This window comes from Oryctolagus cuniculus, chromosome 7, assembly GCF_964237555.1.
Source record: "Oryctolagus cuniculus chromosome 7, mOryCun1.1, whole genome shotgun sequence".
Classification (NCBI taxonomy): Eukaryota; Metazoa; Chordata; class Mammalia; order Lagomorpha; family Leporidae; genus Oryctolagus; species Oryctolagus cuniculus.
The window spans coordinates 153209197-153235820 of NC_091438.1; the positions used below are offsets into that span (position 1 = coordinate 153209197).

The 26624-nt window shown below is 60.0% G+C and overlaps 3 protein-coding genes across 8 annotated transcripts in view; 1 reads left to right on the forward strand and 2 right to left on the reverse strand.

The window, feature by feature from the left end:
- The window catches only part of CROCC (ciliary rootlet coiled-coil, rootletin), a 48494-nt gene extending 47456 nt beyond the window's left edge, over nucleotides 1-1038 (reverse strand). The window contains exon 1 of one of the 2 annotated variants that reach the window (XM_070079231.1): nucleotides 983-1038. The gene's annotated coding sequence lies outside the window, so the exon portion shown is untranslated. Of the gene's footprint in view, nucleotides 1-341; nucleotides 436-982 lie in introns of those variants that run through there. The other variant, XM_070079232.1, reaches the window with a different exon arrangement.
- Nucleotides 1039-6079: 5041 nt separating this feature from the next.
- Nucleotides 6080-22497, reverse strand: NECAP2 (NECAP endocytosis associated 2). 3 transcript variants are annotated; one of them, XM_051836565.2, is made up of 8 exons: nucleotides 22363-22497; nucleotides 20487-20587; nucleotides 16751-16855; nucleotides 16587-16668; nucleotides 15633-15741; nucleotides 12669-12846; nucleotides 9684-9768; nucleotides 6080-6312 (listed from the first exon to the last, which is right to left on the reverse strand). In XM_051836565.2, exons 1-8 carry the CDS (start codon nucleotides 22452-22454, stop codon nucleotides 6279-6281), a joined length of 786 nt encoding a protein of 261 aa, XP_051692525.1. In that variant the 5' UTR covers nucleotides 22455-22497; the 3' UTR covers nucleotides 6080-6278. The 3 variants fall into 3 exon arrangements, with proteins under 3 accessions (XP_051692525.1, XP_002724162.1, XP_008251444.1); XM_002724116.5 differs by having other exon boundaries at nucleotides 6080-7211; XM_008253222.4 differs by lacking the exon at nucleotides 9684-9768 and having other exon boundaries at nucleotides 6080-7211.
- Nucleotides 22498-22640: 143 nt separating this feature from the next.
- Nucleotides 22641-26624, forward strand: part of SPATA21 (spermatogenesis associated 21) — a 49499-nt gene continuing 45515 nt past the window's right edge. For 2 of the 3 annotated variants that reach the window (XM_070079238.1, XM_051836555.2), the window contains exon 1: nucleotides 24865-25065. The gene's annotated coding sequence lies outside the window, so the exon portion shown is untranslated. Of the gene's footprint in view, nucleotides 22773-24864; nucleotides 25066-26624 lie in introns of those variants that run through there. The other variant, XM_070079239.1, reaches the window with a different exon arrangement.

Consider the following 26624-nt stretch of genomic DNA (forward strand, 5'->3'; position numbering starts at 1 on the left):
TGTCCAGGCCGCCGGAAGCGGTCTGTGGTGCGCCGGCCCCGGCGGGAAGGCCCTCCCCCGGCAGCCCCCAGCGCCGGGCAAACCCCACTCCCGGCCGGCGCCGGGCTCCGCCGCCCACGCGGCGCGCGCGAACCCGGGCAGGGCGTCCACGGGGCCGAGCAGCGGCCGGGAGCGGCGGGGGTCCCCCAGGGCCCCCCCAGGGCCGCGACGGCGGCAGCGACGGCTCCAGCCCGCCCCCTGGCGCGCGGCCGCCACCCCAGCCCCGCGCGTGGCCTCCGCCGTCAGGGCGCGCGCGCCCCGCCCCCGCCCCCGAGCGCACGCGCGCGCCGCCGGCCTCCTACCTGCGCGCGCCGCGACCGCCGCTGCCGCCGCCGAGGCCGCGGTGGCGGGGCCGGCGGGGCGGGGGCGTGCGCGCTCCCGGAGCCGGAGGGGGCGGGGCGCGGGGCGGGGCGGGGGCGTGCCCCGGGGCGGGGGCGGAGCTAGGTGCCGCGGGCCCAGCGTTTAGCGCGCTTATGCGGTCCGGAGGCTCTGATTTCGCGCGCTGTGGCTTCCACCTCCCTGCACTGGCCAGTGAGCCGGTGAGGAGCGCCTTGGCACGAAGTGGGGTGGAGACGCTGCGCGGCGCTCCAGGCCTCGCCGCTGCGGAGGCCGGGCCTTAAAAGTTCCGGCCGTCCAGACCCCTCTCCCGCCACCCCGGAGCCCCCGGGAGCCACAGGGAAGCGTCCGGTGACTGGCACACGCTCTCCTGGCCTCAGTCTGTTCGCCTGTGAAATTGCGCTGCTCCTGGCGCCGCCCCCACCCCCACCCCCAGCTCAGGTGCAGTGGGGAGGAGAGCACACGGGAAAGTGTCTCGTGTTCATTTCTACCCTAGCCACACGCTCGCTGCGTCCCTTCCCCGGCCTAAGCTGTCTCCACTCTACTGGATCGGATCATTTTCAAAGGGGGAGGCAGGCGGGGCCGCCCGGGCTGTGGGAGGGGGTACCTGTTTAAAAGCGAGCTTGCCTCCATGGTCTTGTACTTGGATCCTGAGCGGCTGGGTCTGCTCCCCTGGTGGTAGGAGGGGGTGGGGGAGTTTATCTTCATCAGAGAGAAATCTGGCCTTTCCATCAGTGGCCGCGGGCGGGCCCCTAGGGCTCTGACACCCCGCAGTGGGCGAGGGGCCACCCTGGGGCCTGGGGTGCAGGGAGTGGTGTGGAGGTTGGGGGAAGGGCAGTTTCCCTGGGGTGTGCCTGGCCTGGCTGACCTCCTGCCAATCAGCACAGCTGGCACCAGGGTGCCCTGGCATGGCCTAGGTCTGTGTCACCCTGCCTGGGGTCCCCAGCCCTGCTGGCGGGCTCACCGCCTCACCAGGCCAGTCTGGTCCTGCCTGTCCGTGTGGCCTGCTTCAAGGAGCTTGTAGCACCGCGAGCGGAGCACAGGTCCCTATCTGTGCCCTTCCCTCCAGGGCCCTGCCTGTTCCTGGGCCTCGCAGGTCTCCCTGGGTGACCGGAGCCCGCACCTCACAGGCAGCCTGTCCAGGCTGCGAGCCACACCGTGCTGGGCTCAGGTGAGGAAGGGGCGGAGCTGTGAGGGTTCTGGGATCATCTGTTGTAAGCAGGGGAGGCTGGGACTCAGAGAGGCACCTTCATTTGCCCCAGGACACACAGCAGGAAGTTCCAAGGCTTCTGATCCCATGCTGTTCCTGCTGCCTCACTGAGACAAACAGCTCCCCGGTGCTCAGGAGCTGCCGCAGGGGAGCCAGTACGCACCCCGGCCCGCCCCTGAGGGCCTCCAGCCTCCTCTCTCCCGGCTGGCTCTGCTCAGCTCAGCCTGGCTGTGATCATTGACCTCCCACTGCTGCTGCCCACCGGTCACCCCGTCCTATAACCAGGTGGTGCCCACCCCAGCAACCCCGGGACCAGCCACTGTGCTCACCTGCTGGCTGCACGGGGTTTGAAACCTGCGGCTCAGCTGACAGGGAAGCAAGTGGCTGGAGGCTGCTGGCACGGATCGGCTGGGGTGGACTCTGCCCACCACGCGCAAAACCACATTAACCAGGAGGCTTAGAGGGCGGGCGTTCTGGTTAACTGCATTTGCTGAGTAACTGAAGGCCAACATCGACATGCAAAGGCTTTCTAGAATGCCTGACTTAAATAACCAAAAAAACAAACAAACAAACAAACAAACAAAAAAAACCATACAGGGGCCGCACTGTGGCGCAGTGGGTTAACGCCCTGGCCTGAAGCACCCACATCCCATATGGGTGCTGGTTCTAGTCCCAGCTGCTCCTCTGCTGTGGTCTGGGATAGCATAGAAGATGTCCCAGGTCCTTGGGCCCCTGCACCCATGTGGGAGACCCAGAGGAAGCTCCTGGCTCCTGGCTTCGGATCAGCGCAGCTCCAGCCGTTGCAGCCATCTGGGGAGTGAACCAGCGGATGGAAGAGATCTCTCTCTCTCTCTCTCTACCTCTCTCTGTAACTCTTTCAAATAAATAAAATAAATGTTTTTTAAAAATGGACTTACAGTCCAGCAACAGGGAACTGAGATACTAAGTCATGGATTATTCATATAATGGGATACTATGATGTCATCCCAAATGTTACACAACTTTTTGTTTTTTGAGATACAGAGGCAGATAGTGCTTCTGTGTGCTGGTTCACTCCCTACATTCCTAGAACAGCCAGAGTTGGGCCACGCTGGAGCTAGGAACACAATGTGGGTCTCCCACATGGGTGGCAGGGACGTAAGTACTTAATCCATGTGTCCTCTGCTGCCTGCCGGGTGTACATTTGCAGTAAGCTGGAATCAAGTGAGGCTGGGACTCAAATGAGGCACTGCAACATGGGATGCGGGCGTCCCAAGCAGTGTCTTTTTTTTTTTTTTTTTTTTTTTTTTTTTTGACAGGCAGAGAGAGAGAGAGAAAGGTCTTCCTTTTGCCGTTGGTTCCTCCAATGGTCACTGCAGCTGGTGCACTGCAACCAGCACATCGCACTGATCCGAAGCCAGGATCCAGGTGCTTCTCCTGGTCTCCCATGGGGTGCAGGGCCCAAGTACTTGGGCCATCCTCCACTGCACTCCCTGGCCACAGCAGAGAGCTGGCCTGGAAGAGGGGCAACCGGGACAGAATCCGGTGCCCCGACCGGGACTAGAACCCGGTGTACTGGTGCCGCAAGGCGGAGGATTAGCCTGTTGAGCCACAGCACCGGCCGACCCCAAGCAGTGTCTTAACCGCTGTGCCAACCCCCCCTCCCCCGGCCTGTGGTGGCACTAAGCTGCCGTACTTCCGGGGTGGGGGAGGGGTACCCCACAGCGGACACCTGATACGGACAGGTGGGCTGCTGCCACACTTTTGCTCTGATGGTCTTTGTGGTTTCTCGGCTTTCCAGTCTGTAGCCAGGAATACTACACTGCCAAGTATCTGTCTACGTTCAAGCTGCAGGAAGGAAAACACTGGTCTCTTCCCCACTGCCGTCTGCTCGGCCCAGAGTGTGCTCTCCTCCTCTGCTCAGAGACCTCCACGGCCGTTGAGCATCTACGGGTGAGTGTCCGTGATGCACCTGTCACAGAGGAACGAAACCCCTCCAGGCCTGGCTGCAGAAGCTGCCACTTCACGCCGCGTTATTCCCTACAGAAGGAATAGGAACCTGCACGCGGTAAGCAGGTCTTCCGTGCCAGGCCCGGCAGGCCAAGGATGGATGCGGGAGCCAGACTGCCTGGGTTCAAATCCCAGCCCTGCCACTTACCAACTAGGTGACCTTGGGCAAATGCCATGACCTCACTGCGCATTCCAACATTTTACTTTAAAGATTTATTTATTTTTGTTGAAAGGCAGAGTTACAGAGAGGCAGGGGCAGAGAGAGAGGTCTTCCATCTGCTGGTTCACTCCCCCAGTGGCTGAAGCTGTGCCAATCTGAAGCCAGGAGCCGGGAGCTTCCTCCAGTCTCCAACACAGGTGCAGGGCCCAAGGACTCAGGCCATCTTCTACTGCTTTCCAGGCCACAGCAGAGAGCTGGATCTGAAGTGGAGCAGTTGGGAATAGAACCGGCGTCCACATGGGATGCTGGCACTGCCGGTGGTGGCTTTACCTGCTGTCACAGTGCTGGCCCCCCAAGTGGCATCTCAACATTTTAAAAACGGGAAAGACCACAGCCAAAGACAATGTGTCCCCTCCCCTCCCTCCACCCCCATTCATGCTGAACCCTAACCTCCTAGGTGATGGGGGCCTCAGGAGGCGGGGCGGTTACACCGGGAGGGTGGAGCCCTCCTGAGGGCAGGGGTGTCCCTGGTAAAAGAGGCCCCAGCGAGCTCTCAGCCCTGGCACCCACTGAGCGCACAGCGAGAGGACGGCCTCCCTGGCTCCATCAGTGCCTTGACCTCGCACTTCCCAGCCTGCAGCACCGCGAGAAATAAATCCATAAGCCACCTACCACCTGGCCTATTACAGCGCCTGAAAGGATTCAGACCCGCACTTAGCACAGGGCTGCTGAGATGAGGGAGTTTGTGTGTCTGCAGAAGCAACAGCTATCTCACTGTACAAGGGACGGTGAGGCCCAGGGCGGAACACGCTTATGACCTCAGAGGGTCAGGAGTCTGGCCCAGATTAGCAGGGCCCCAGGCACAGCTGCAGTCAAAGGCCTGGGGTCTCACCTGGAAAGGATCCCCATCGCTGGTGGGCTGCAGCAGGCCTGAGAAGTTCCGGGTTGCGCTGGCTGCCAGCGGAGGCTGCCCTCACTTCCAGCCACCCGACCACCTCCTGGGGCAGCTCCCACACTGCAGCAGCCGCTCACTCCAAAACCAGCAAGGCAGGGTACACACTTCCGTGACCATGGACGTGGCATCGGGCCGCCTTTGCTGTGTCCCACTGGCCAGGGGTCACAGGTCAACGAGGGAAGGGCATCGCCCAAGCCTGTGGGCAGCAGAAGCCACGCCCCCAGTGTAGGCAAATGCTCCCACATGCAAGGGGCAGCCAGGTCTCACGGAGCCCTCACCTCTCTGTGAGCTCCAGCAGGGGTAGGATCGAAGAGATGCCTGGCTTGTTATCAGGAAGTTTTGCTAAGGATCCTGGTACTTTAACAACGTTTTTCTTTTCTCCGATCCTGGTACTTTAACAACAATCTTTTTCTTTGTTCCCCCAGCTGGGACTCCCATCAGTGATGGAGAGCACCCACCTGTCCCTTGTCCCCCCGAGACTGCTCCAAGTGCTTTGCAGGTTAGGTCCTTGGTGGCCAAGGCCTCATCGGCTGCTCCTCCTCACAGCCAACAAGAGTTCTAGGCTTAGCACCTGAGAGGAAGGTGATTTAGGGACAAACTCTACGACAGGCACTGCTGGTGCTTGGCATGCCCCATCTGAGTGACACTTCCGTGGTCACCTCTCACCTGGGGACAGCCTGGACCAAAACCCATTTAGGGATGGGTATTTGGCACAGTGTTAAGACACCACCTGGGGGGAAGAACCACTACAATCCAAAAGCTATGAAATTTATATTAAATAAAAGCTTTAAAAAAAAATAAGCCACCACCTAGGACTCCTGCATCCCACGTCAGAGTCCCTGGGTTCAAGTCCTGCTCCAGCTTCCTGCTAACGAGGCAGGCAGGCAGGCAGAGCCACACGTACTATCCACGGGTTAACCCCAAAGGCCCACGGTAGCTGGGGCAGGGACCCAGGGACTTGAGCCATTTCCCTCTGCCCCCAAGGGTGCCCACTGGCAGGAAGCCGGATCAGAAGTGGGTGAGCGGGACTTGAACCAAGCACTGGGACGCGGGACTGCTGCACCAAACGCCTGCTCCAATGGCAGTGGCTCCACTAAGGGCTTCCCGAGTCCCGGGAACAGCCCTTCATTCCCAGCCTCCGAAGCACCCGGAAGTTCCTACTCCAGAGAGAAGCCAGGAGCCGGGGAGTCCTCGGGGTCTCCCACGCGGGAGGCAGGGCCGTTTTCCCTGCCTTCCCAGTCACACCAGCAGGGAGCTGGACCGAGAGCGTCCAAACCGGGACTCAGCACATGATGTGGGAGTCGCAAGCAGCAGTTTGATGGGCCACACACCAGCCCTCGGGAGCTCTGGCATCCATGCTTCCGAAAACACACTCACCTCTGACACCCACTGACAAGTACAAATATTATTTATTGTTTTAATCTTAAAAACCTGGTCCCACAGAAAAGCCAGCAGTTTTTCAGTTCACGGTCTCGACCCTTCAAAAGCACTCTTTCAAGTGAGAGGTAAGTAAGTGCATTAAGGCGTTTCAGAGGTGCATGCGGCTACAACTTCTAAACCCGGGGCCCAGGCTGCCCTGGACGTGCAGGTCATGACGCTCCTCCTGCCTGTCTGTCACAGTCCCTGGAGGAGAAAAGGAAGTTACGAGGCTGCCTGCAGGTTAAGGCACTCAGAATCCACCCAAGGGAAACCCGCGTCTGCCCAGAGCAGACTGTGAACTTGTGAGTCCAGAGCGGCCGGCAGGCAGGAAGGCCGACCCAACTCCACGTCCACAGCTTCCCCTTCCGGCCCCAGCGCTGTTCCACCTGGCTTCCAGCACAGCCTCGAGCCGGCAGCACCAGCCTGGCCCGGCAGACACGGAACCAGCTGCTGGCGGCTCAGGACGTGCCGGCGCGGTCCCTTCCACAAAGGCAAGCAGTTAGTGCAGATCAGCACAGCAGGAAAGCAAATCATTACACATTTTACAGAGCTGCTTCACCCTTCCAATTTCGCCCCAATGGTTTATTCCAACCACGGCCTGAAGACCCTGCTAGAAATCAGGCAAGGATCCTTGCTCCGGAAGGCGCCCTGACTACAGCCCACGGGAGCGCTCAAAACCCCCGCCACGGCAAGCAGGTGAGAGATGCACACCCCAAGAGGGCCGGTCGAGTCCACGCGGCACACACAACCCACTCCTGCTTCGGGCTTGTGTTTAATAGGGGTCACTTGGGAGACGCCCAAGTCTCAAGTCTCTCAAGCAAGCGGGCGGATGGGGACAGGGATCCCGGAGCGTCTTGTGTCTTGGATGTGTGCTGAATCCCAGGAAACAGTGACAGGAGCCCGTGACTCCTACCACGCACGGCCAGTTAAGGGAGCCAGACAAGGGCAGCAGAGTTACGCTCCCCACAGGCCGGCGGGGAGGGCTTCTTCCTCCTTCCTTGTGCCCAGCTGAAGTGGCTGCTTCCCGGAAGTCACAGGAGGAAAAGAGCTGTGTTCAGAACTGGACCCAGCCTGTCCCCGGCTGAAGCTGGCTGGAAGCTGACCTGTTCGGGGAGAGGGAGGGATGTTGGGGGGAGGCCTTAGGTGTTAGAGAATACAAAGCAGACCAAAGCTTCCTTCCCCTGGGCACCAAGAGCTCCGTCAAATCGGCCTCTAATTGTTCTGGGCTGCACTCAGCAAGCTACAGCCCAGGGACCACTTCCGGCCCTCTCTGTTTCTTGAGTATTTCATTTAAACTTCATTCATAAGAGACTCTTAAATTAGTTGTATTACACCTCTATTTCTGCAAACGAAGTTTTACTGGTACATAGTTATGTCCATTCATTTACAAATTCTCTGTAGCTGCTTTTGTGCCACAGCAAAATGAACAGCTGGAACAGAAACCACATGACCCAAGTAGCCCAAATTATTTGCTGGGGACTGGCATTGTTGTGCAACGGGTGACGCCGCCGCCTGCAGTGCCAGCATCCCATATCCCAGATGCACAACTATCAATCCAGCTGCCTGCTAACGCACCTGGGAAAGCAGCACAAGATGGCCCAAGTGCCTGGGCCCCTGCACCCTCATGGGAGACCCAGATGAAGCTCCTGGCTCTGGCCTGGCAGAGCCTCAGCTGTCGCAGCCTTTGGGAAGTGAACCAGTGGACGGAAGATCTCGCTCTCCCTCCCTAACTCTGCCTTTCAAACAAACAGAATAAATCTTAAAAAAATAATTAAATAAACTATTTGCTGCTCAGTCCTTTACAGGAATGGGGTGGGGGACAAAAAATTAAAAAAAAAAAAAAAAAAAGGAAATGGGGGGCAGGGAAGAGCTGCCATTTGGGTGCGTGGGTTAAGCCACAGACAGACGCCAGCATCCCCTACTGGAGTGCCGGGCTCCACTTCTGACCTGGCTCCCTGCTAGTGCACCTGGGGAAGTAGCTTCCAGGCTCCTGGTTCATCCTGGGCCAGCCTCCATCACTGCAGCCATTTGGAGACCAACAGATGGAAGATCTCGTCTCTTGCTCTGCCTTTCAAATAAAGTAAGTAAATCTTCCCAAAAAAGGAAAGAAAGAAAATGTAGGGGTGCACACCCAGCCTCGTGGCTAAGGCGCGGTTCAGATGCTGTGTTCCACAGAATGCCTGCACGCCCTACTCCTGGCTCCAGCTTTGCTAATGTGAATCCTGGAGGCAGTGCTGATGCCTCAGGTGGGTTTCTACCGCCCACGCAGGAGACCTGGATTGAGTTTCTTGCTCCCAGCTTTGGGACAGTCGACATGGCCAGTGCAGACACTGGAGGGAAGCAGTAGATGGAAGATCTCTCTGCCCCTCAGGTAAATAAATAAAAAAATAAGGGGTTGGCATTGTGGTACAGTGGCTCAAGCTGCCACCTGCAATGCAGGCATCCAATGAGTGCCAGTTCACGTCCTGAGTGCTCCACTTTGGATCCAACTCCCTGCTAACACGCCTGGACAGGCAGCAAAGATGGGCCAAGTTCTTGGGCTCTTGCTATCACCATGGGAGATCTGAATAAGGCTCCTGGCTCTTGACTTCCAAGCCCTGGCTGTTGTAGCTATCTGGGAGTGAACCAGTGTACGGAAGATATTTCTCTCTGTGTCTCCCTTTCTGTAACTCTGCCTTTCAAATAAATAAATCCCTTTTTTTCTTCTTCTAAGAATTTATTTATTTGAGAGGCAGAATTACAGAGACAGGTTTTCCATCTACTGGTTTTCCATCTGTGGCCCCAAATGGCCACAATGGCCAGAGCTGGGCCGATCCAAAGCCAGGAACCAGGAGCTTCTTCTGGGTCTCCCATGTGGGTGCAGGGGCCCAAGCACCTGGGCCATCTTCTGCTGCCTTCCCAGGCCATAAGCAGAGAGCTGTGTCAGAAAGGGAGCAGGGAGAACCAACGGTAAAGGAAGACCTTTCTCTCTCTCTCTCTCACTGTCCACTCTGCCTGTCAAAAATTAATAAATAAATAAATAGAAGGGGAGCAGCTGGGACACGAACCAGCACCCATATGGGATGCTAGGGCCACAGGAGGAGGCTTAGCCTACTATGCCACACTGCTGGCCCCCAAATAAATCTTTAAAAAAAATAAAATGTGTGCTCATCCCCATTCTAGAACCTGCCCATACAAATAACGGCACGACAGGAATTTAGCATCTTTTCACTCTGACCCAAAGTGAAGGCTTGACATCTCAAGGAGTCAGAAGAGACTACGCCTTGCCTCTGAGGTCCCGTGATGGGCTAACGTGAGCACCTGGGTCTTAACCTGAGCTGGAGATGGGGGGAGACGGGGAATACTGGGGGCAAGCCAAGGCCCTCGGTGAGACGCCTTAAAGGTCCACACAGATTTGCAGAAGGGAGCCCCAGGCTGCCTGGCAGTGGAAAGCAGCAAAAAGCCTTCCTGGAGAGAAATGTGCGACCCAAAGCAGGCTCCGGGGCTCTAGCCTCTGGCTGCCGTGAGACAAACCACCCCAGCGTTTAGGGAAACAGCCCTGGCCCAGCCCCACCACACAGCGTGGCTCTCCTCACCCTGTGGATTTGGTGAAGTCTCCCCAGATGTCGGCAGAGGCGGCAGTGGCAGGCTTGGGCTGTGGCCAGGACACAGTGGCACCTCCTATTGATGTCCCCGAGTCCGATGAGCAGGGAGAGACGGAGACAGGAGAGTCAGAGCTGGAGACAGCAGAGTCCGAGACCGCTCTTTTGCTTCCCCTGGTGCCCAAATCCCGGGACGCAGTCATCAGTCTCCTGGGGGCAGCGGCTGAGACTCGGCCGCCCTGAGCGCCCACAGCCCAGGGTCTGCAGCAAACAGCTGGGAATACGACGTGCCAGACAGGGGCCAAGCCCTGAGCCCCCGGCCGATTAGGGCTCGGGGAGAGCCTTCCAGAAGAACCCACATGGGAGCTGGTCCTCGTGTCTCTCTTATCAGAGTGGGTGGTGTCACAGGGCTGCAGTGCCGGCTTCTGTGCCCTTCCAGTACTCCCCACTGCTGCCCAGTGACCCTCCTGAAGGCCCTACGCCCGCCACCTTCCAGCTTGCTACCAGCTTCCATTTCTACTCTGCTTTGGGCTGGGAGCCCAGACAACTCTAGGAACACCTCGGCGGTTTAGTTTCACTGTTTGCCATCCCCTTCCCTGACAGTCACCGCAGTCCCGAGAGGAAGACAGGCCAGGACAGCTGTGTGACTGCGCAGGTCACTTACGTTTCAGTTTTCTTATCTAAAATGGGGACAAGGACCAATGTTGCAGCCCAGGGGCTTAAGCTACTGCTTGTGATGCCTCTGCTTCTAATCCAGCTACCTGCTAATGCACCTGGGAAAGCAGCAGATGGTCCTAGTACTCGGGCCCCTGCACCCATGTGGGAGAGCTGGATGGAGTTCCAGGCTGCTGACTCCAGCCTGGCCCAGCCTCAGCCATTGTGGGAGTGAACCAGCAGATGGTAATCTGTCTCCCTCCCTGTCACTCCACCTTTCAAAGCAATCAATCAATCAATTACTAATAACTGCTTCCTAGCACTGGTGTAAGAATGACACGAGTTAATATATACAGAGTGCTTGCCACAGGCTGGCACAGAGAACCAATAATGGCATTATCAGCATGAGAGCTCACAGCCATAAGCGCGTACCATGTTCTAGACACTTCCCGAAGGGCTGTGCATGGCCTGGCTTATTGGAACCTCTGCTGTAGGCACCATTACTACAGACGAGAGCACTGACGTGCGGAGGACTGACTGGTTTCCGAGGCTTACCTAGGAAGCTGGCATTTAACTCAGCCAGTCTGGCTCCGGAGCACGCGGTAGACACTGAGGAAATGGCGGCTGTTCATGATGGACTACCCGCCACTGCCTCGTCGGCACGTCCGCTGCCAGTCCTGCACCTCAGAACACGAGGCTCCCCAGTGCCTAACACGCTGCCTGCACACCGCAGGTACTCTAAGTTACCTGTTAACGCACGGCCCAGGACCGGCACTGCGGCAGGTAAAGTGGCTGCCTACAGCACCAGCATCCTGTATGGACACTGGTTCAAGTCCCAGCTGCTCCATTTCCGATTAAGCTCCCTACTAATGAGCCTGGGAAAGCAGCAGCAGATGATCCAAGTGTTTGGGCCCTGCACCCACGTGGGAGACCCAGATGAAACTCCGGGCTCCTGGCTTTGGCCTGGCCCAGCACTGGCTGTTGTGGACACGGAGAGTGAACCAGCAGATGGAAGACCTCTCCCTCTCTGTTAACTCTTTTTTTTATTTTTTAAGATTTATTTATTTATTTGAAAGGCAGAGTTACACAGAGAGAAAGAGAGGCAGAGACAGAGACAGAGAGAGGTGTCTTCCATCCACTGGTTCACTCCCCAATTGGCAACAACTGGCAACAATGGCTGAGGCTGTGCTGATCCAAAGCCAGGAGCCAGGTGCTTTTTCCAGGTCTCCCACACGGGTGCAGGGGTCCAAACACTGGGCCATCTTCTACTGCTTTCCCAGGCCATAGCAGAAAGTCGGATCAGAAGTGGAGCACATATGGGATGCCAGCACTGCAGGGAGTGGCTTTACCCACCACGCCACAGCGCCAGCCCCTCTGTAACTCTTTCAAATAAAACAGATAAATCTCAAAACAAACAAACACACCACCGCACGGCCTGAGGCAGCGGCTCGGACCTTGGTGAGACTGTAAACGGGATGCCAGGGCAGGGCGCCCCAGGACCCTCCTCTGAGAAATCGCTGAGGACTGATTCCTGGTGCCGGGCAGAGGTGCCCTGGCTGCGACGCTGCCTCCCTCTTGGCTGGGGCCTTCCCCCCGGGGTTGAGGCTCGAAGACATTGGGGCTCTCAGAACCGGTGAAGCAGAAGGGCTTCCGGCCGGGACCAGGAACCTGGGGAGAGCTGCACGCAGAGCCGCCCAGCCCGGGAAGGCGGGGGACACTGGCTTCTCAGCTGGAGGTCTCCACAGAGCTCGTGGGCCCGGCCTGTGGAGCTGTGGAGGGGCCGCCTGCCGCCCCCAGAGCAGCTCAGCCCCCCGCCTCTCCAGCACCCCTTGGCAGCCCTCACACTGCAGCCGTCTCCCCAGACTCAGCAGGTGGCAAAGTCTGAGCCTGATGCATGCTCCTGTCTCTGCCTGAAATGCCAACGCCCTCCCCTCCCCCATCTCACGCCTTCAAATCCGGCTCCAGGCTGCCACGAAGCATCGCCGTATCACACCAGGCACTAGTGAGTCTTGCTGCACACACCTGGTCTCCGTGCCTATGGCTCCTCTCTCCCGCTAGACATGAGCAGAGACCACGTCTCCAGCACCCACTCAACGCCCACTGAGCAGCCAGCGAGCTCCCGGAACCCACCGTGACACACGGGCTGCCAGCCGCGCCTGTCAGGTCCAGGAGAAGGCGCCAGGGGACGCCTGACCCAGTGGGTGCTGTGTGCAGGACCCACTGTGGTGCCCACCTTCCAGCCCGACACACACAGGACTCAACACCAAATCGGTGTATGGGAGGAGGGAAAGCCACGGGCCCCAGCTGTCACCCTGGGGCACTGACCTGAACCAGGAGCAGCTGCCGGCTGGACAAAGGATCCGCCCCCAGACAACTGCTCCCCAGGGGGAGGGGTCAGGGTGGAGGTCTTGCCGCCCGGCGGAGGGGGAAGCAGGCTCAACCCTCCAGTGCTGGCGGGCCGGGCTCGGGGAGTCCCAGCCACTCCTTCCTTCTTCTTCATGTTCTAAAGAGAGCAGAAGCGTGTGTGTTAGTCCATTCTGCTGGAGTCCCACTGCCTCAGACAACCCATGATGGGGACAGGGGACCCCCAGGCCCCGTGTAACCCACCGGAGAGCACACCTAGCGCCTTCACTGTCAGGAGCTGTGGCCGACACAGCACGTTCTGCATCCGCCACAAACGTTTCATTTTAAAACCCAGCACCCAACTCAACTGATCACCAGGGCAGCAGAAATCAAAAATCCAACGGGTCACCATCACACCCCCTCAGAAAGGCTACAACGCGGTCAAGGAGTGACAAGGACACAGCGCAACCAGGACACTCACGTGGTGCCGGGGAGGCGTCAGCGGGTCAGACCGCTTGGAAAGCCTCCATAAAGCTCAACACAGGAACTGGACCCTGCGAGTCCATGCCAGAGACCCGAAAGCAGTGCACCCAAGACGTGAACTCCAGCCTCCCAGGAGCGCTATTTGCAACAGCCCCGAAGTGCGAGCCACCCAAGTGCCCACCGCCAGCAAAACAGGCAAGGAAGCCGAGGACAGTCTCCCTGTGGCCCGGGCTGCGAAATGAGAATGAACCCGCGACAGGGGACAGGACAGGCGGCTCCCACAGTGCTACACCGGCTGAGAGAAAAAACTGCACTCAAGGGTACGAAGTGCACAACTCAGCTCATGAAGGTTAAGAACACACTGTGGCCGGCGCCGCGGCTCACTAGGCTAATCCTCCGCCTAGCGGCGCCGGCACACCGGGTTCTAGTCCCGGTCGGGCCGCCGGATTCTGTCCCGGTTGCCCCTCTTCCAAGCCAGCCCTCTGCTGTGGCCAGGGAGTGCAATGGAGGATGGCCCAGGTGCTTGGGCCCTGCACCCCATGGGAGACCAGGAAAAGCACCTGGCTCCTGGCTCCTGCCATTGGATCAGCGCGGTGCGCCGGCCGCAGCGCGCCGGCCGCGGCGGCCATTGGAGGGTGAACCAACGGCAAAGGAAGAAGGAAGACCTTTCTCTCTGTCTCTCTCTCTCACTGTCCACTCTGCCTGTCAAAAAAAAAAAAAAAAAAAAAAAAAAAGAACACACTGTGGTGCCGTAGATTAATGCCCTGGCCTGCAGCGCCGGCATCCCGTATGAGCACCGGTTCTAGTCCCGGCTGCCCCACTTCCGATCCAGCTCCCTGCTATGGCCTGGGAAAGCAGCAGCAGCAGACGGCCAAGTGTGTGGGAGACCCAGAAGCAGCTCCTGGTCTCTGGCTCTGGATCAGCTCAGCTCCGGCCACTGCGGCCATCTGGGGAGTGAACCAGCGGATGGAAGACCTCTCCCTGTCTCTCCCTCTCTGTAACTCTTTCAAATAAATAAATCTTTTTTAAAAATAAAGACCCCAGGAAGTGCAGAGCACTGGAAGCCAGGCCGTGGTTGCTCGGGCAGGCAGTGATGGGGGGCGGGGGGGGGGGGTGTTTCTGGAGTGGAGACAAGCTTCTGTGTCTGGACCCGGGAGTGAGCGGCCAGGTCGCTAAGTGCAGGTTTTTGGGATTCACTGAATTCTGCATTTAACATGTGTGCATTTTTAAATATGCTTATTATACGTCAACAAAATGTTAACCACACACACACACACACACACACGCGCGCGCACGCGAGACTGAGCACCGAGGCAGAGCCGGGAAGCAGCGCCGGTTGCAGGGCTGAAGGTGATGTCACCGTGAGGACAGCAGCAGCTCGACCAAACGTTAAGACAGCCCTGGAGTCCAAGGACCGCACGGAGCTGGGGTGGAGGCGCCCGGCCCAGGCAAGTGCCCTCCCTCCTCCAGGCTTCGACCTGCTTGCCTTTGCGAGCAGAGGGAAGGACGTTCAATTCAACGAGAAATGCCTCAGAACACTACCTGGCCCACAGCTGCTGCTCAGTAAGTGTTAGTTTCCGCCAAGCAAGAGAAAGAATCACATCCCAACCAGTCCAGGGGCTGGCCCTCGCTCTCCTAAGGGCCAGCGGCCAACTGCAAAGGTCCCAAGTCACCACCAGCAGGAAGCAGAAAAGAGGAGAGAGAGACGGTAAGTAAAGAAAAGCATCATTTTTGAGTTGCAAAATCTCTTCAAAAAAAAAACCACCAGTTCCATTTGGTCCTCGGTCCCCACACATCCTGACTGCCAACTCCATCTCCCCCGGACCCCTGCAGCCAAGGAAGGCCAAGCCTGGCGCCCCAGCCCAGGCCTGCGTTCCCTATTCAACGGCGTCACGCAACGCCAGCTGCGGAGTGGCTCAGAAGACACAGGGAGCCCGGACAGCACCAGCAGAGGCCGCCCTGGCTCCCCGCGCCCACCCCTCGCCTTCCTGCCTGGCTCCTTTCCTCAAGGCACCAGGCCAAGACGCAGCTTCCGCTGAGCACGCTGACCCCTCCTGACCCCCTCCAACAGCCAGGCAGAACCCCAGGTCCACTAGTTGGGGGCTGATGCGCTTTCTCAACTCAGAAGCTCTGCCCAGACCACCCTTTGAGCCCTCTTCTCGTGCCAACAGGTTGCTTCTTCCAGGAAGCCTTCCTTGGTTGCCCAAATTACAGCTGTGTGTGCTTCCTCTGGTAAGGGAACTCTTGGGCCACGACATGATCGCGTTCACTGCCCATCTCAGCTGAGCTGTGAGCTCCGTGAGGGCGGAGCCTCTTCTTCAGCCTTGGTGTAAACCGAGCACAATGCACCCAACTCAATCAATGCTTGCAGTGGAACTGCGGGAACAGTGACGGCCCCTGGGCTGGGCGGCCACGCGCATCACGTGGCCAAGGCCAAGGCAGCCAAGCTAGGGCAGGACTCACTGCAATGTTGAGCTTGATGGTCTGACCCTCCTTGAAGCCCAGGTCCAATTTGGGACCCTGGTCGGGGTTCTGGGCTTGCTTCGCAAATTCCCACTGCTGCTTCACCCACCTGGAGAGAGAAGAGAAGAGACGGTGAGAAGCGAGCGCCCAGCGGCCCCGCGCTCCCGCCCCAGCTCACTGCCGCCCGCGGTCAGCCCGGGAGGCGCTGGGGCTGCAGGAGCACAGAGCGCGCAGGCTGCGGCGTCCGGCCCGACTCCAGATCCTGGCTCTGACCTCACAGGGCGGCACCCGAGCAGCTTCCTCCCACTCTACAGGCGCTAAAGATTGCTGAGATTCGGACGAGACGCGGCCCGTACCCGCCGCTAACACCGACCTCCAGGAAGTTCGAGAACTGGCCCCCACCTCCCTAGCAACACTGAAGTTCTCAGCTGGAATAAGCAGCAAGACACGGTCCCCACGCATCTCTGAGTGCTCATCCTGTAGGCGGCGAGCAGAGACAGGCGCCACAGAGGCCTTCCCCTCGGCACAGCGCCACCCAGCAGCCACCAGGACTGGCGGCACCAGCGGGGGACAGCCCCGCAGATGGCAGAGGAGCACTCTCCGGCCCTTTCAGCTTCGACACGGACACCACGGTGCCCAGCGCCACTCATTACATCACGGAGCAGCAGGGCCAGGGCGCGCACGGGGCCTGTCGAGGCCTCTGGCGGCTCTGGGGCCTGTTAAGGGAGGAGTCTGACACCCTGAAGACCGGGCCGGCTGTCTGGGACAGAACAGAGTGGCCTCCGGAAAGCAGCCACCTTCACAGCGGAGATGAGGCCCGGCAGAGCGGAGGGGAGTTTCCCCAGGCTCTGCCAGCAGGCAAATCACTCACGGCCACTCGGCACCCCAACCCGGGCTGCGGCTCTGTCGCGGAAACAGGGAGGAGGCAGGAGCACGTTTCCGGGAGCCACTCACTTGAAATGGTCCTGCAGCGCGACGTTGAAGTCAAAGGCATCGCCTCGGTCCCCGAAGCCAATTCCAATAAACGCGCGTCGCCCTGGGGGACAGCACTCGCTTAACCCTGCTTTCCAGGGGCGGAGCCAACCCTCCGGAAAAGGGGGCACCAGACCCGCACGTACCGTTTCCGTCTTCAACGCGGATAACGAAGTACCTGCTGGAATCGGTCACGCTCTCTACGGCTGTGCCAGGAAACTGATCCACTGGTGCCTGAGCGAACAGCTCCCCTGCAAGCACAAGTCAGGAGAGCCCTGAGCGCCCGCCCAGCCTGGGCTCCCGGCACACGCCGAGCCCCGAGCGCCCGCCCAGCCTGGGCTCCCGGCACACGGCCGAGCCCCGAGCGCCCGCCCAGCCTGGGCTCCCGGCACACGCCGAGCCCCGAGCGCCCGCCCAGCCTGGGCTCCCAGCACACGGCCGAGCCCTGAGCGCCCGCCCAGCCTGGGCTCCCGGCACACGGCCGAGCCCCGAGCACCCACCCAGCCCGGTGCTCCCAGCACACAATCGGGCCTTGTTCCCAAAAGGTATCTGCAACAGGCCAAGGCTGACGGGTGCACCTTACTCGGGGATACAGACTAAATCCATTCTCACCGAAGGGAAGACACAGAACTCTGGGGGCTTGTTTGTTTCACTACTTATTGTCATTGAAAGGGAGAGGGAGACAGATGTGGAGCGAGACCTGCATCTGCTGGTTCACTCCTCGAATGCCTACAGCGGCCAGAGGTAGGTCAGGCCAACGCCAGGGGCTGGGAACGCAGTCTTCCGCGCAGGTGCCCGGGGCCCGAGGACTCGCGCCATCACCGGCCGCCTCTCAGGAAGCTGGCTCAGAAGCAGAGCAGCCGGGACTCACACCCGGCAATCCAATACGGGATGAGGACGTCCCGAGCAGCGGATCACCACGGCATGGAATGCCCAGGGCGGCGAGGAGAGGTTTACGTCAGACGGCCAACAGGTCACATCCAGGCCGCCGTGCTAGCATCCGTCTCAGAATCACCTCACAGGCAAGACAACCCAGACTTCTGGCTTTTCTTACAAGTAAAAGCTCCATCAGTGCTGGCCCTCCATTCTTGAGAGTAACGGGCTGGAGCTGCTACCCACCTGGCCCATCTGGTTCCCACGTTTACGCGACCTGCCTGAACCCCCAGGGCCCTGAGCCCCTGGACTGGGGGTGTGTCACACCTTCAGAAAAGGCTGAGATGCGAGGTAGGACCGGCAGAGGGGCGAGGAACCGTGTGGAAAGGAGGAAGGCTCTGAAGCAGGCTGATGGAGTCCCCCAGACAGGGCACAGGTGTGACGGGTTTGAAAGGGGCCCGGTGCCAGGCGCCCCTCGGCACAGCCCCAGCAGTGTGGCAGTGTCCACGCTGAGTATGGAGCCTGGGACTGCACGAGCCCTGGGGCTGTGAGGCCACCCCGTAACCAAGCTGAACTGAATCGACGCCAGTGAGCCGAGTCTGCAGCCCCTTGTCAACCGCTCTGCCCCGTTTTGTACCCTGGGGCCCAGCCCACCCGGACCCTTCCAGCCTCGTCTCTCCCGGGTGACTCTGCTCCTCCTCCTCCTGGCAAGGAACACCTGCAGCCATGTTTCACTGCTGTAACCCAGGAGGTGCGGACATCTGGCAGAAGCCAGGGAGCTGCTGGGGGCCACCTGGACTCGGTAGCCTCTGCTACACAGGCTCGCCCAGCTCCAGCTGTCAGCGGGACAGAGGCTGAGAACTGGCCGAGAGTGACCCGCTCACTACCAACTAGGAGACGGAGATGACCGTGACCCGCAGCTGTGAGCACCTCAGGGTGGGCCTTAGGTGACACTCAGCCCTAAGCAGTGTTTGTGGCATTAGGCAGCCATGGTCCCAAAGTTTCCCAAGGAACACTGCCATCCCCTGTGACACTCCCCGGAACACCCGGCAAGTCTCTGGACACTGCCATCCCCTGTGACACCCCGGGACACCCCGGCAAGTCTCTGGTCACTGCCATCCCCTGTGACACCCCGGGACACCCAGCAAGTCTCTGGTCACTGCCATCCCCTGTGACGCTCCCCGGGACACCCCGCCAAGTCTCTGGTCACTGCCATCCCCTGTGACGCTCCCCGGGACACCCCGCCAAGTCTCTGGTCACTGCCATCCCCTGTGACACCCCGGGACACCCGGCAAGTCTCTGGTCACTGCCATCCCCTGTGACGCTCCCCGGGACACCCCGCCAAGTCTCTGGTCACTGCCATCCCCTGTGACGCTCCCCGGGACACCCCGCCAAGTCTCTGGTCACTGCCATCCCCTGTGACGCTCCCCGGGACACCCCGCCAAGTCTCTGGTCACTGCCATCCCCTGTGACGCTCCCCGGGACACCCCGCCAAGTCTCTGGTCACTGCCATCCCCTGTGACACTCCCCGGGACACCCCGGCAGTCTCTGGTCACTGCCATCCCCTGTGACGCTCCCCGGGACACCCGGCAAGTCTCTGGTCACTGCCATCCCCTGTGACACTCCCCGGGACACCCTGGCAAGTCTCTGGTCACTGCCATCCCGTGACGCTCCCCGGGACACCCCGGCAAGTCTCTGGTCACTGCCATCCCCTGTGACACCCCGGGACACCCGGCAAGTCTCTGGTCACTGCCATCCCGTGACGCTCCCCGGGACACCCCAGCAAGTCTCTGGTCACTGCCATCCCCTGTGACGCTCCCCGGGACACCCCGGCAGTCTCTGGTCACTGCCATCCCCTGTGACGCTCCCCGGGACACCCCGGCAGTCTCTGGTCACTGCCATCCCCTGTGACACCCCGGGACACCCGGCAAGTCTCTGGTCAGAGTTCTCCGGCGTAGCCACGGAGCTGCCTCTTCAGACTCGTGTGTCGCAACACTCACGCGTTCTACCCCAGAAGCACAAGTCCCTGCTCCAGGCCACCTGCAGTCCATAAGCCAACTGGAACGGCATCTGCTCACCCCGTTTCCCACCCCCTTGTGGAAGAGGGACTAAAGGGATCTCCACGGCCACTAAAAGGAGGCCAAGGCTGCAGCGGTCACGTGGCCTGCCCAAGCTTTGCCAGCTGAGAAACAAGGGCAGCCAGTTCTGCCTCTCAATCTCTGTGCTTCCTTTTGCTCCACAAAGGAGAACCTCTACACGTTAGGAAAAATAAAGGACTGGGCCGGCGCGTGGCTCACTTGGTTAATCCTCCGCCTGCAGTGCCGGCATCCCATATGGGCGCCGGGTTCTGTCCCAGCTGTTCCTCTTCCAGTCCAGCTCTCTGCTGTGGCCCAGGAGGGAAGTGGAGGATGGCCAAGTGCTTGGGCCCTGCACCCGTGTGGGAGACCAGGAGGAAGCACCTGGCTCCTGACTTCGGATCGACATAGTTCTGGCCATAGTGTCCATTTGGGGAGTGAACCAACAGAAGGAAGACCTTTCTCTCTGTCTCTCTTTCTCACTATCTAACTCTATCTGTCAAGTAAATAAAAAAAGAACAAGAAAAAGGAAGGCCCAAGTGCAGCGCGGCCTCTCACTGACCGGGCGCCATCCCTATCTCCACGCCCAGTCTCGGGCTGGGATGGCTCCAGGCAGGTGCCTCCAAAGCCCACCAAAGGCCACAGTGTGCGACGCTCAGAGAGGATTCCCCAGCAGCTGCAGCCACCAGCCGCCAGCCGCCGCCTCGCAGCCATTCCCAGCTCCCTGTTACCGGGCGTGGTCAGCACAGAGCCGTCGCCTTCACCCCACTCTGCTCCAGCGCTTCCTGCTGGGACCCCCTGCAGGTCTCCGGGGGCTTCACAGGGCAGAGTGGGGGATGCAGGCAGGCCCCGGGGCTCCGACCTCCGAGCAGCCTGTCCAGGCCTGGGCTGCTGTTCTGTGAAGCGGGGCGGGCGCCTCAGCCCAGGGCCGTACCTGAGGTCCTGTCCTCCAGCTTGATGTAGGCCACCTGCCCCTTGGCAGTGACCCGCAGCCGGCCGCTCCAGGACGGCTGGTCCAGTTGCCACTCCGCGGCCCTGCGGGGACAAAAACCACCGAGCCTCAGCCAGGCGCTCCTGCTCCTCCCTCCACCATGGGGACGGGAACGGAAGGGGCTTCTTCCCGGGCAGGCTCTGCAGGCCACATAGCCGCCCGCGCCGCACGGCCAAGGCCAGCGGGCTGTGTCGCTGTTCCCAAGTACTTTAACTCTTTTCTCCAGAGTGTGGCTGTAGTCCAATAAAACTGTCCAGAGAGACACCCGTCTTCAGAATCTCCCGCGGCCACTTCAAAAGCAGAAACTTCGAGCGCTGGGCCGTGCCCACCCGTTCCAGACCACAGCGGCCTCGTCTGCAGGGGGTTTCCTCCAGTTCCCTTTCTGTGGAGGAAGCTGCCGCGGGCACCGCGGCCTCTGCCCAGGCCCTCTGGTCCGTGTGGAACCATGGAGACCTTCCCAGAGGAAGCGCACTCAGGGGAGCGGCCACCAGTAGACAAAGGGAGAGCAGGGGCTGGCGCCCAGGAGCACGCTCCCAGGAAGCCCCGCGCCCTCGGAGACGGCCTCTGTACAAGCAGGTGGGCCAAGCAGCCGCTCAGTAAGACCCCCGAACACCCAGGGCCGTGGGCGTGCCCAGGAAGTCCCTCCGCACCCTGGGTGAGCTGTTCCGGGGCTGTGCCCACACCCACTGTCGGTCTGCAAGTCAGCGGCCACAGTTTCAGTTCCTCATCGCGGGGCTGAAGAGGGCTCCAAGGCTGCCATAGGGGACAGCAGCCTCCTCTGCGCCAGCCCAGCCAGCCCGACGCTCGCTCGTCTCGCTCTCGGGGGGGACTCAACAGGCCGGAGGGGCTGGACGGGCTTCCCTGGTCTGTGGCCCATCGCCACCCTGATTTCAGAGAGCAAACGTGCGCTTGTCATTGTCGCTTCCACACTAGCTTAAAATCACAGCACGGAAACAGTACGTGTCGAAATCGGCTACTACGAGCGCGTGCAAACACAACGGGAAACGGAAGGAGAGACCAGGCGTGTGGACGCCCGGACCCCCGAGCCACGGGGCGCACGCTGCCCTCGGGAGCCAGCCCCTCGCCCCACTCACTGGCACGAAACAGCCAGGGGCCAGGCTGGCTGCTACTGCAGATCTTTCTTCTTCTAACATTTCTCGGCTTGTTCTGCTCGGGTACACGCGAGGGAACAAAATGCACACAGTACGAGAGGGTGCACGGCCAAAGCCCGGTTCTCCCAGTCCGGGTTCCCTTCCAGACGCTGGAGACACTGCAAGCCCATGGGTCTCCGGGGACGGCTGCGCGCCACACGTGCGGGTGGGCCCCCTCCAAACGCCACAGGCTGGGACCAGCGGTGGCAGGGGTAGCGAGGGGGTCCCTGGGCTTTAGTGTGCAGCTCCCGAGGACCGGTCCTCTCGGCTGGCCCCGGGCTCCCTCCCCTCCCCCTGGCGGCTCCCGACACGGCCAGGCCTCGTCCCCGCGTAAGGCGCTTCTAGGACGTCTCTGCCGCCGCCGGCGAGCGTTCCGAGAGAAAGATCTGTGATACGCCCACCCCGACCGAGGTCGGGGTACTCGGCCGTCCCCCGGGGTCCCCCAGCGCTAGACGCGACTTGAACGCCTTCCCCGCCGCGTCCCGCGGAGACGGCCGAAACTCTGCGTCCCCTCCCTGCTCCGGCCTCAAGCTGGAAGAAGCCGCGGCTTTCCGTCCCCCCTCGACCCTACAGCGGCCAGGGCCGTCCTCGGCTCCCGCAGTGGGTGTGTCGGGGCGGCAAGGAAGGGGTCAACGCGGGACTAGCCAGGCCCGGCGGCGGCAGGTCACCTGTAGCCACGGTTGGTGGCCCGCGGCGGAATGCGGTAGACGTGGACCTCCGGCTTGACACACAGCACAGACTCGTACTCGTTCTCGTCCATCTCGCCGTCCGGAGCCCGCCGGACTTCCGGCTCCTTCCCCGCTACCCGCGCGGGACCGGAAGCGGCGCGACTCTATGCCCGAGCTCCGGCTAGAGCGGCAGTCGCGGGCTTCCGCTCCGCCTCGCCCGTGCGCCCTCTGCTGGAGACATGCGGCGAGGGCCGCCAGGCGAGGATGGCCAGGGACCAGGGCCTCCCCAGGCCCCGGGGCAGCCCAGCGGGCTTCAGTAGGGCGGCCGTCGTGACTTCGGGTCTGCTTGGCTGTGGATCACCCCCATCGCCTGGCCCCTCACGCGTGGGCCCAGCTGGCTCCTCCCCTGCGTGGGTGTCCCCTGTCAGGCTCGCCGAGGCGGCTTCTAGAAAGATCTCCCCTGCCCCCCCCAAGCCCGGGAGGCCGAACCCACTTGTGTGCCCGCGGCCCCTTGTGGTCTGGTTACTGAGGTAACCTAAACGGAATGCCGAGGGTTAAGCTGTGGCGGGCCGCCCGCACCCTGCTTAGGCACCTGGGAGGCAGGGGTGCGGCCCAGCCCCTGGGGGCCCTGCCACCTGGGTGGGACCTGGCGGAGCTCTCGTCTCTGGCTTTCGCCTGGTCCAGGCCTGGCTGTTGGAGTTGCGTCCCCTCGGCGGCTAAAACAGAATATCGCCAAAACCAGTGACAGGCGAAGCAAGGCGACCCACGGCCCCCAGTGGCGTTACACAGCCTTTTATAGTTTTCTGTCCACTGGGGCTCCCGATTTCCAACCCCTGGTGTGGGGGTATTGTGTGGCTGTGAGTGCCTGAGTGCGTGTGGCTGTGTGTGACTGTGTGTGTACGTGAGTGTGTGTGTGACTGTGAGTGTGTGTGACAGTGTGTGTGAGTGCGCGTGTGTGGCTGTGTGTGTGACAGTGTGTGTGACTGAGTACGTGAGTGTGTGTGACTGTGTGTGTACATGAGTGTGTGTGTGAGTGCGCGTGTGTGGCTGTGTGTGTGACTGTATGTGTATGTATGTGAGCGTGTGTGGCTGTGTGTGACTGTGTGTGTGTACATGAGTGTGTGTGAGTGTGCATGACAGTGTGTGACTGTGAGTGTGTGTGGCTGTGTGTGACTGTGTGTGTATGTGAATGTGTGTGTGACAGTGCGTGTGACTATGAGTGCGTGTGTGTATGTATGTGAGCGTGTGTGGCTGTGTGGGACTGTGTGTACGTTTGTGTGTGAGTGTGCGTGACAGTGTGTGACTGAGTGCATGTGTGTGTGACTGTGTGTGTGACTGTGAGTGCGTGTGTGTATGTATGTGAGCGTGTGTGGCTGTGTGTGGCTGTGTGTGTACATGAGTGTGTGTGTGTGAGTGTGCGTGACAGTGTGTGGCTGTGAGTGTGTGTGTGTGTGGCTGTGTGACTGTGAGTGTGTGAGTGTGAGTGTGTGATCAAATGGCCACAGTCCCGGGCTAAGCAGGCTGAGGACAGCTTCCAGGGTTTCTCTCCCGTGTCCCGGCTCCTTGTGTCAGTGTGTGGGGGGAGAACGAGGCGTCTCTTGGAGCTCATGGGCCCACTGAGTCAGACTTCAGCGGGAAGACTCCCGAGGACCCGCTCTTAGGGGTGCGACTTTGGGGCGATGGCTCGCAGGCAGCCCCCTCTCCAACTCCGACAGTGTTGGACCTCACCGTGTGGCTGCCACGGGTGGGACAGCTTCCTTCCCGTGGGCCACCCGGAATCCTCACTCTGCCGGGGCAGCCAGGTCTCACCACTCTCAGTTCCACTCAGGCTAACGGAGCCGGCGTAGAGTCCCTACCACGTGCCGGGGCCCCTGAGGAGGCTCGGCCAGCTCCGCCTTCGTGGAGTTCACAGACGCGGGGAGCAGGGAAAATCCGCCATTGAAACGCCCGGTGAGAAGGGCTAAGCAGCAGCAAGCCGGGGCCAGCACTGTCTGCAGCGGGTTAAGCCACCACCCGGGGCCACAGCCGTTCCCATACGAGCGCAGGTGGAGTCCCAGCTGCTCTGCTTCTGGTCCCGCTCCCTGCCCGTGTTCCTGGGAAGGCAGCAGACGATGGCCCCAGTGTTTTAGCCCTTGCCACCCGCGTGGGAGACTCGGATGGAATCCCAGGCTCCTGGCTTTGGCCTGGTCCAGCCCCAGTCATTGCAGCCAAGTGGGGAGTGAACCATGAAGTGAAAGATTCTCTCTCTCTCTCTCTCTCTCTGTCTCTCTCTCTGTCTCTGTAACTCTGCCTTTCAAATAAATAAACCTTTAAAAAGAAAAGACAAAGTACAAGCAGCAGCAAGCCCACAGTGAGCTGTGGGAGCAGAGACTGGTGCTGGTCCGGGGGCTGGCAGGGAGGGCTCTCAGAGGTTACCCGGGCACTGCCCCTGTGAGGTCGGCAGGGCACCGATTGTTGTCCTCATTGTGTGATGAGGGTGGCTGCGGCAGTGACAAGCCTATCCCGGAGCTGGAGGGGGCCAGACGGCCCCTTGCCTGATTCTCCACCCCTAGCTGGACAGTGCGAGAAGGCATTTCTAAACCCCTGTCGCTGACACGAGCTAGGCCTGTTGTTCTCGCAGCGTAACTACCGGGGCCAAACGCAGTCAGCGCAGCCCGGCGGGCAGCCTGGAGGCTCAGGTCCAGCCTGTCCTGTGTGCAGGAGGTGAGAGGGTGCGACGTCTCTCCGTGCTTTGTGTAGCTGCTGGCCGGTAGGCCACAGCCAAGGTGGGCGTCCCATGTGAGCAAGCTTCCCTGGCAGCCTCCAGAAATGCAAGTCACTTACCTTTCTCTGCTGTGCTTTGCTGCCATCATAGAAATATTTTTTTAATTTTTTTTTTATTTTTTGACAGGCAGAGTGGACAGTGAGAGAGAGAGACAGAGAGAAAGGTCTTCCTTTGCCGTTGGTTCACCCTCCAATGGCCGCCGCGGCCAGCGTGCTGCGGCCGGCGCACCGCGCTGATCCGATGGCAGGAGCCAGGAGCCAGGTGCTTTTCCTGGTCTCCCATGGGGTGCAGGGCCCAAGCACCTGGGCCATCCTCCACTGCACTCCCTGGCCACAGCAGAGAGCTGGCCTGGAAGAGGGGCAACCGGGACAGAATCCGGCGCCCCAACCGGGACTAGAACCCGGTGTGCCAGCGCCCTAGGCAGAGGATTAGCCTAGTGAGCCGCGGTGCCGGCCTATAGAAATATTTTTAAGATTTATTTATTTATTTGACAGAATTACAGAGAGACAAGGAGAGACAGAGAGAGATCTTCCATCCACTGGTTCACTCCCCAAATGGTTGCAAGTGGCTGGGGATGGGCCAGGCCAAAGCCAGGTGCCAGGAGCTTCTCCCTGGTTTCCCACATGGGTGCAGGGACCCAAGGTCCTGGGCCATCTTCCACTGCCTTCCCAGGCCATAGCTGGATCAGAAGTGGAGCAGTGAGGACTTGAACCAGTGCCCATGTGGGATGCTGACACTGCAGATGATGGCTTAACCTGCTATGCCACAGGACCAACCCCCCCCCCCCGAAATTTTTTTTTAAAGGAAGAGGAGAGAGAGAGAGAGAGAGAGAGAGAGAGAGAGAATCTCCCATCCATTAGTTCACTTCCCAAAGCTGGGAACCAGGAATGCAATCCAGGTCTTGCATGTGGGTGGCAGGGACCCACCTACTTGAGCCATCACCTCCTGCCTCCCAGGGTTCCTGTTAGCAGAAAGCCAGATGTGGAGCAGAGCCTGGACTTGAACCCGGGCACTCCCATACGCAGTCATTCCCAAGTGGCAGCTTCACCACTGCACCACCCGCCCGTCGCCGGCATAGCCGCTTGGAGACAAGCTTCCCACTCCTCAGCTGAGGCACTCTGTACCGATGCAGCTCTCTGGTGTGGCCTGGGAAAGCAGTGGAGGATGGCCCAAGTGTTTGGGCCCCTGCACCCATGTGGGAGACCTGGAAGAAGCTCCTGGCTCCTGGCTTTGGATCAGCTCAGCTCCAGCCATTGCAGCCATCTGGGGAGTGAACCAGTGGATGGAAGACCTCTCTCTCTGCCTCTGCCTCTACGTAACTGCATTTTAAATAAAATAAAATCTTTTTTAAAAAAGAATCATAGGCCTAAATGTTAGAGTTAAAACTGTACAATGCTTAGAATAAAATATAGGCATAAATCTTCAGGATATTGGATTTGTATTATAATAAAGAATCTAATGGGTTCCTAGATATGACACATTAAAAAAATTTGTTTAT